The sequence below is a fragment of the Branchiostoma floridae genome, chromosome 2 (assembly GCF_000003815.2).
Source record: "Branchiostoma floridae strain S238N-H82 chromosome 2, Bfl_VNyyK, whole genome shotgun sequence".
Classification (NCBI taxonomy): Eukaryota; Metazoa; Chordata; class Leptocardii; order Amphioxiformes; family Branchiostomatidae; genus Branchiostoma; species Branchiostoma floridae.
The window spans coordinates 32058506-32068378 of NC_049980.1; the positions used below are offsets into that span (position 1 = coordinate 32058506).

The following is a 9873-nucleotide window of genomic DNA, read 5'->3' on the forward strand; positions in this document are numbered from 1 at the left end:
TTTACTATGAATGAAGACAATTTCAGATGTCCAATAGGAAAGGTTGTAAGACAATTCAGACTGAAGACAATTTGGATTCCAAAGAAAACAAAGCTAAGCCAAAGTCAAGCTGAAGACAATTTGGATGACCTAAATAATATAAAAGACCTGTTTCTTCCAGATCTCTTCAGTGTCACTGACGAAGGATAGTGGATTCTATCCGAAACGTCTGACCGTTTCAAAACCATATCCAGTTGCTTGAGTAACTATTTTTGGCCTATCTTATTACCTGGATGTCTAACCTACATCGACGTATCATGGACTGAGACGCTGACAGCGGGACGCGTTACCAACTTTAAATGCTATTTCCTCCAACAAAAATAACTCTTGATAGAAAAAAAATAGTTATTTTCTGGATATTCTAGCTTGCAGATACATATTATTCAATGCTTTTTGATATTTGACCTTAGAATGATATTATTTTAGCAACAGCGATATGTTAGGGGAAAACGTAAGAAAAATATTTTAATACGTCGATGAAGGTTAGACATCCAGGTAATAAGATACGCCAAAAGCAGTTACTCAAACAACTGGATCCAAAATCATATCCAGTTGCTTGAGTATTACTAACTGCTTTTTGGCGTATATTATTTTTAAAACGTTTTTGCCCCAAAAGTGTGAGCATATCGTCACATAATTTTTAAATGTACTGTCAATTGTTCGTCCATATGGGCCATAGTGCCTGACAATAAACAGACATCACATAATCCAAAATATCCTTGACCAGATCATTTCCGTTTGGAATAAGCACTTATCCTGAACAAAAAATCAAGGATATAATACTTGTAACCGCTTGGGACTTCACTTCCTGCATCAATGAAACAACAGTATTGTAACCAAAATCCTTATTTCTAACCCTACATTATTGTACAGCAATTGAGATTGCAGGTGCATTTTATATCTGTATAACGTTTGGTTACAATACGACCATGCGTTAAAACGTTACAGCCATTCACGTATTTTCAACTAACTAGAACCATGCCACATACCTTAATTGACCAGAGCTGCCTTGAAATTAGTTAACAAGCCTGGAATTAAACACATACAATTTCTCTTGTCAATGCAATTTTCTCTTCAATGTGAGAGGTTCTTAAAATTGATGTTTATTGGTTCAAAGTAAAAATGAATTACGATTGAAAAGTTGCTAGCCATTACCATTTCAATGCCTTAAAAAAAACTCATTCAATTGTGAGTTTATTTTTAAAAAGTGAATGCTGCATCAGATTCAGATATTTGTATAAACTTCGCTGGTCAACGTATTTACAGTACATCGATTATTAGTGGAATTGCTCGCTTGTATTCATGTGCTTCTGACCTTTCCTTTGACTGGATAGGTGTTTGAAGGCAACACTGACCGGAGCAGTCCCGTTGAACACCTCCTTGTGCCGCCCGTCCCAGCAAGGTTTGTCCGGTTCCACCCGCTGACGTTTTATGTGTGGCCCAGCATGAGGATGGAAGTACTCCTGTGTGCTCCGGGTAAGACAGTATCAAAAGTGTCTTGTACTAAGTTGTAGCTTTCACTAATATATTTCATTAAAACAATTGTCCGTTACAAGGTAGAATTTCTTGAGTCTACATTTGGCGGGTCGTACTAAACCACAAACGTACTGCAAGTCCCAAAGCACATACACTCGAAAAAAGAACGTTTGCATAATCAAAGGAATCAAAAATCGAATTGTGTAAAATACACCCCTTCCATGGCAAACATTTACTTCACGTCGGCACCTCGATGTAAAATGGACCTGTGCAGAAAGAACATCCACTCACAGTATGGACATTTCGCATTATCATTTTGACTTTGACTTTGACTTTATTCAGATCCACATTTAGCTATTACATCATTCTGACAACATTTACCAACCGTGTTATTTAGGCACTTGTAATGTTAGTACAAAGTTTCATGAGTGAAACAAATGAGCTTTGTTGTTTCCGGGTAGAAAGAGAGTTTTTAAAATTCGCCCCCACATGTAAAACAATCTCGCATACGGATTTAGATGGTGGATCATAACGAAATGAAGAGTATATCTAACTAGTCTTGAGAACCATGCAGATGAGAGTCATAGAATTTCATAGCCCAAAATTAAGATAAGTTTCGGGTTCTGTGGGTGGGGTTTGTCTGCCATCTGCTAATCTATCACTCGTGTACGTCAAAAGGAGGTCGGTTTACTTTCACTTTTCCCCTATCAAAAAGAAACACGACCGTGCCTGGTGTAATTTTACACTGATTAACCATGTCCAAAAGGTCTCACTTGTCAAGCCTACGTCCTGAGAAGGTCTGCAAACATTTCTTTAAATTCATGGTACAAAGTAAAAGGTACAGCGAGAACGCTTTGGAACGAACACCTTGTTGTATACAGTTTATCGGTGGGGCCACGGCGTTTCCTCGAGTAAAGCGGGACATAATTTACATGTCCTGTCTTGAACGAAAACAGAGTCCGCCAGGGGGCGCACTCCTCCGAAATGAGGGACTTCGGGGCAGTCCCATGTTTACAAGGAGACATCTCGTCTTTAGAAGGAGAGGTCACGTCTTTATAATGGGGACCTCTGCGCAATAATGAGGTCGGCAAGGCGTCGCTGCCTGATGGTACCTAGTCACATACATTGATGTGTGACGATTAGAAGTGTGACATGTTCGGGGTATGCCTGACTCGGCGTATTTAAGGTCGCACGTAAAAGACGTCACGTACCTTTGAATTAAACACAGGAACATGTGACGTGTTTTGGTATGTCGGACGAGCACGTCACCGGAACGTACTGCGCCTGCGCAAACCCTGGTAGTTTGGGGCTTGGTTTGGTCAACGTTGCATTAAAATCCCGCTTGTGCACAGTATATGTTGGAGACTGGTTTTCGGGTAAACGTTCCCGGGAGTTTTTCCCTTATATACGCACGTACTTTCTTAATTGCGGCCCTTTAATAAACCGGGGGTTTTAGCATGTCTATACTTTTCGCGCAGGCGCAGTACGTTCCGGTGACGTGCTTGTCGGACGTGACGTGTGACATCTGTACAAGACGTCACGTATTTTGTGTTACATGTGACGTGAATGAAACACGGACCTGTTGAAAGACGTCACATACTATGGCAATACATTTTTTTCACAAATACGGGAGCTATATACGTGTGACGTAAATACGTGACGTCCGACCTATTACGAACACGTCACACCTATTTTTCAGAATGTACCCTTTGGACTCGCTGGTTTGACCGTGACGATACCAGCGGTACCGGCGACGCGGAATTGCTATCCTACCTTCGGCAGGAGAACCCGGGACAAATCTGCTCCGGCCCCTCGGCTATCCAGGCCCGTGTCCGCGGGACACACGTACAGGCCTCCCAGACGGGAGAGCAGTTCGACTCATATGACAAGGAAGTCGGCTTTTATTGCATAAACTCCGACCAAAGCGACGGGTCCTGCTTGGACTATGAAGTGCGCTTCTGCTGTGATTCTGGTACATGATTATTTATTTTTTTTAAATCATCTTTATTACACACAAGATGAATACATACATGTATATATTACAGGCTAAGACCTAGGACAGCCCTTTGTCTGATCTCCAGGAGGGCGCAAGGTATTAAAAAGAAGTACAATGGCAGATTAAAATAGTTTAAATACACGTCACATTTCATAACGTTTAGACCCAGATACATCGTAAAATTTAGACCCAGATACAACTAGTTTCTGTAGATAAACAGTCCTGACGTACAGTCCCAAGTAGGTGTGTTTCGGGCACGTAGATAGCATAGGATGCACAGAGTGCGCACTTTCCCAGTCTACTTTTAAGATTGCCTCCAGTCTTTGCTAATTGGTTCTCTTCGCCCCTGTAAGGAACGTATATTTCACTCGACCATACCATAGGTATTGGAAAGAAATGCACCCGCTAATCGACCTCCGATGGTCGCTGAGCGACCTACAATTGTTCGCGTTTCTCAGTGGTCGCACAGCGAACGCCCAATGATCGTTCGGAGACCACTAGGGTCGGTATGATCTCGCCATGGGATTTTGCAATTGATAAAACCAAACGCTTAACTGAGGTTACCGATGGAGAAATCAGGGACTAGAGCGACCATTGAGCGAAACCTGGGCGTCCTTGGAAACCATTGAACGCACCGCGAAGCACGACTAGCCAATTCCAGAAATGTGACGTATGTCACACGTGACGTGATTAAAAAGTGGGACGTGGACAAGTCAAGTCCTACTCAATTTGTAGTCATTGATCGTTAACTAAGTTATTGATAGAATGAAGTCACGTATGCTGCGCTTTCGTGTGACGTGTTTATAATAGGTCGGACGTCCCGTATTTTACGTCAGATGTGACGTGAATTTAGGTCAAACGTCACGTATGTAGCTCCCGTATTTTTGAAACAAATGTATTGCCATACACGTACTTTGTACAAAGTGGAACGTGGTCAAGTCGAGTCTCATTCAATCGTTAACTAAGTTATTGATAAAAGGACGTCACGTATGCCGCACGTAAGTGTGACGTTTTTGTGATAGGTCGGACGTCACGTATTTCACGTCCCATGTGACGTGAATGTAGCTCCCGTATTTTTGAAACAAATACATTGCCATGGTAGTACTTCTCAACGCACGTCACTCGCACGGTTGCGCAAAGTTTAAATATGTGGGCTGCACTCTACGCCTGGCCATGAGCCGGTTGCGTGCATCGTTCCTTACGTTACCGTATGCAGGCCCTACTTACACGTGCTGCGTACGTACGGTTTCCTTACTCGCTGTACGGGGCACGCACGTCGCCAGTACTGGCTCGAACGGGGGCGAATCCGCAGTACGATGGCAGAGAAAGTTCGATATGCACGTAGAGTTTTACGGCGCGTCTGCGTGCTCCCAAATCCGTTGGATTCCGTACGATTTCGTAAGGAGGCGGTACTTACCACTTACGGATCCCCAAAGATTGCCCACGTTTTTGCACGTAGACACCACGCAGTTGCACGTACGGTGGGTTGTGCCCTTACCTTAAGCCGGGTTCACACGTACGTATACGAGGGGCGTGCAATAAGTAATGGTCCTGACCCACTTCCAGTTGTCTGATCTAGATGAAATGTTGCATGTGTAATGAGTCATATCTCTATGGGTTATGTTGCAAAAGACAGCTCTGAACTAATTGTGGTTTCTGATTTACTGGTGTTTGAACTTAGTCAGGTGCGAGATGGACCAGGTGTGAAATGGAACCAGTTGAGTGTCGCGCAGTGATCCGGTTTTTGTGTTTGAAAGGACGCACACCAAGGAAGACTTTTGATGAAATAAATGAAACTTATGGTGATGATGCCCCATCATATGACCTTGTAAAACGCTGGCATCCTGAATTCAAACGTGGCTGGAAGTCTGTGGAAACAGCTCCCAGATCTGGTCGTCCCTCTTGTGCCATTGATGAGGCATCAGTTGGAGGACCAACCTGGGGTGTCCTACAAAATCGGTGTCCAGAGCTGCATCAAACGATGGGAGAAATGCATAACTCTGGGTGATTCCTATGAAGAGAAAGACTAATAACTGTGCCAAGTTTCATTAATCTCCTGCTATGGGAAATGGGTCAGGACCATTACTAATTGCACGCCCCTCGTATATTCAAGTCCGTTTGAGGTCCGTATGGAAGTCTTTGCCTCTACCAGGCTCCACAGGTCGCTGGAAATATAGCAGAAATTGGAGAAATATAGACACATAACAGAAGAACTTTATTGCACGACATTTTTACATGGTACAATGTATGGCAACAACTATTACACAAAGTACAAAATAGGTGTATAAATAAGACTTAACATCCTTATTAACATAGCAAAAAGGGCTAAAACAAGATATAATGTTACAATCGAGTTGGGCTAATCATGGCTTTCATTATTCTTTCTAATAACAAAGCAGTCTTTGATATATTTGCCTAACTTTCATTATGGGAGTTGTGGCATCTAAAGATATATACAATTCTGTCTTTAGCATCGAGGTTCTTGAAATCTGCTGTAATAGATTCTAGAAATGTGAATAGCTCATTACGTAAAATAGTGTATTTAGAACATTCCATTAAAAAGTGAAATTCATCTTCAATATGCTTTGGACATGGCTGAGAAGTTAGCTGTCCGAGTGGTGTGTGACCCAGCTAACTCTTCTGGCATGTTGTCTGTCTATATTTGTCCAATTTCTGTAGTTTTTCCATCGACCCGTGGAGCCTGATAGACGTTCATGCAGACCTCATGCGGACTTGAATATATACGCACGTGTGAACCCACCTTTAGGCATGCCATCAGCATAAGTTGGTTGTGTCAGGAATACGGTCGCCATGCATACGCACCCATTCGCAGCAAGAAAAATAGTGTTGCGCACTGCATACGCACCTCATACGGAATGGAACGAAATCGTAATTCATACGCCAGATGCGTGTGACGTATAATTCAATTCCGAAAAATCAAAATCTTGGGCGTACGGCTGCGTATTGGCAGAATGTTCCGTTTTTATCGTATATATATATATATGTTTCGGACTCGAGGAAGAATAGCGGTACTATTTCGGTGGTATTACTAATGGAGATCCCAATAAAACAAACAAACAAACAAACAAACTCGCGCCGCACTCGACCGACGTGGGACCAAAGCACTGCGAATTTATTGCGTATGAGATGCGCAACAGCGTACGCTCGATAGTTTTTGCATGTCCAAAACCATCAGGCGTAAAACGATTGAGATGTGTATGACATGCGTATTGTGCGTACGGCTGCGTATGAAAAATGTCAATACGGACCGCATACGGACCTTATATGGACTTGTAAATATACGCACGAGTGAACCCACCATAAGATACATGACTTTCTGCCTACTACAAAAACGTCATTCTTCAGTGTATCACCTGATACTATTTACTATGTACGTATTGAATCTTCACGTGTTAGTAAAATCATTGTGGGAAACATGTCGCAGAGCTTCTTCAGCTTAAACTGGTGTGTTACGTCGAAGGGTGGTTATACCGAGTATTCAAATATACTGAACTTCAAAGGTGCAATGATGTAAAAATGACATTTCTGATGACTGTCCTCTCGCCTGTGGTAGGTGTCAATGTCGCCTTCGGGAAGCCAGCGTTTCAAACAAGCACCGGTATGCCTCCCCACCTTGCCGTGGACGGGAACACCAATGGCAACCATTACGCTCTTTCCTGTACACACACAGCGGGAGAGGCTAACCCAACCTGGTGGGTCGATCTAGGCCAGTCGTACGTGGTGGATAGGTACGTCTATAGACACGTTCCTATATCAGTCATTACAATGAATGAATGTATGAATGAACTTTATTGCTCGACAATTGTACAGGGTACAACGTATGGCAACAAATACTAATGGATTATCAGTTGAGCATTTAAAACACGCGGGACCTCGGCTTACTGTTTTGCTGTCACTTTTGTTCTCGGTCATCATGTTAGTGCACAGTCATGTTTCCTCTACTCTACTTAAGGTCATTCTTATCCCGATAATTAAGAAACAAAACACCAACCCTTCTCTTAAGAATAACTACCGCCCATTGCTATTTCTAGCCCAATTTTCAAGTTATTCGAATCGCTTCTTCTCAACCGACTGGAGAAGCATCTTACTTCCCCAGCGAATCAATTTGGCTTTAAAAAGCACCATGGTACAGACATGTGCATTTTTGCCCTTAAAGAGATAATTTCTTACTTCAAAAGCCGAGGTTCTCCCGTCTTCGTTTGTTTTCTTGACGCCGCTGAGGCTTTTGACAAGGTTAATCACTATGTATTGTTTCAGAAACTGATAGACAAAAACGTACCTGTATACTTAGTGCGACCATTGTATACTGGTTTAAGATGATAGTCCTCACTGTGCGCTCAGATAGCTTTAACATCGGTAACGGTGTCTCCCAGGGATACGTATACGTATGTTGCAGACCTTACCGGGAAGCTAAACTCTGCCAATGTTGGCTGCTTTCTTGGTAAGGTCTCCGTAAATCATTTATTGTATGCTGACGATATGTGCTTGATTTGCCCCTCTGTAAAGGCCCTGCAGAAATTGATCAATGTTTGCGAGATCTTTGGTCTTGCAAACGACATGACGTTTTGTGACAAGAAAACTAATTGTATGTACTGTCCCTGCCAGCGTATCCGTTTTGTGACTCGCTTCCTGGCGTCTGAGAACGACATTATAAGAGTTCTATCTGATTCCAATGTTATTACTACAAGTATGTTCTGGAAGAGCTACTGTCAAGTACACAGACCACGTGCACAAGTTACAGTGTAAATCCTGCCTTTTGATTTTATGTACTGGATTATTGCTCTTTTAACTGTATCGTCTAATTGTTTGTCCTTATGGGCCTTGGTGCCTGACAATAAACTATTGAGAGATATAAACGAGGCTACATACAGATACAGAAATACAAAATATTATCGATAGCAATATAAGAGTTAAAAAATGGAGATATAGTTTTTAGTGTGTCTGTCTGACGGTGTGTCTGTGTGTTTGTGCTTTAGGATTTTTGTAGTCAGCATAACTCAAGAACCTCCGGATGGATTACAATGATACTTGGTATGTGGGTAGGTGTTGGAAAAACAAAGGTTAAGGTCGATTTTGGGCCCCCTGGTATGTGATATTGATACTGCAGCAGAACTCCTGTTTTTACATTTTGACCTGGACGTGCTATGGTCTTGATCTTTAGGTGACATATAGCTTGAACATTGAACAGACAATGTGTAACAAACCCAAGTGTCATTGCGCATGCTCTGTCTCCAATATCTACAGAGTCGTCATCTTTAACCGCCAGGATTGTTGCCCTGAACGACTCAACCCCTTCAACATCCACATCGGGGATTCCGACCAGGTAACCACGAACCCACAGTGTGGAGGTGATCATCGAATCGCCCTGAACCAGCCGACCATTTCCGTCTCCTGTCAGGGAATGTGGGGACGCTATGTGAGCGTCCGTGCTCCTGGATCCTACCGAATACTCAGCCTGTGCGAAGTCCAAGTATTCCCCGCCGCTGGTAGGTTTTTTAATACTACATTAAGTTTACATGTTTATGGCGCAATTTTTATGCCCTCTACATGTAGCAGGTTGCTCTGGTTTCTTCTGTGAGCTATGTGTATATATAAGCTATTACAATTTCCGTGTCAAGATATTTTGACACGGACATTGTCAATGAGTACAAAGGAACGTAATCGGAGTAAGGAATAATCGTGACCTACACAAGGACCCTGTCGCCTACCCGAACGACGTTTTTTTGCGTTATTTGCGGCATCGTAAACAAATTACCGGGCGGTTATCAAAAGGTACATTTTAAGACGTAATTTTGCCACGATGTATGGGCTGATATGTTGCTAATGATGGTGATAATGCAGACCTTTATCTGTTTCACTGAAGCAATTGTAAAGATATTCTGGTCAGTTTGGGGACTCAAAGCAAGTGGAGGCGGGCAGGTGCTGACAACGATGTTGGTGTCCTTGATTTGCCCTTCAATGGACCCACCGATAGCAAACCTGTCTTGGTTTAGCTACCGTCTATGCGCGCCACCATTTTGTTTCCCAAGGGAGCGGCGTATGAGAAAGGATGTCGCGATTTTGATGTGTTGATTTTGATGTGGAATTTCATGAGCGTGTTGTTGCGTCTTGTTGGAAATAAAGGGACGATAGCGACAACGAATACTGTTTAGTCTGTTTATCGTGAGATGGTAGTTTTGTATGTGATTTGATGTGTTAAGTTTGAGCGTGTTGTTGCGGTCTTGGTTTTCTGTGCTTTCGACTTTCTTGTTTCGAAAGAGACGGCATAACGATTCTGCACTCTCAGCATGAAAGTTGGTAAATGACATTATTAAAAAAATTCGGCGACTTCATACCTCCAT

The 9873-nt window shown here is 42.6% G+C and overlaps 1 protein-coding gene across 1 annotated transcript in view; it reads left to right on the top strand.

Moving 5' to 3' along the window:
* Nucleotides 1-3567, top strand: part of LOC118410477 (retinoschisin-like) — a 5248-nt gene extending 1681 nt beyond the window's left edge. The window contains exons 3-4 of the mRNA XM_035812214.1: nucleotides 1374-1515; nucleotides 3215-3567. Of these exons, the coding sequence (XP_035668107.1) occupies nucleotides 1374-1515; nucleotides 3215-3495 (423 nt within the window). The 3' untranslated portion in view covers nucleotides 3496-3567. The remainder of the gene's footprint in view (nucleotides 1-1373; nucleotides 1516-3214) is intronic.
* The last annotated feature ends 6306 nt before the right edge of the window (nucleotides 3568-9873 follow it).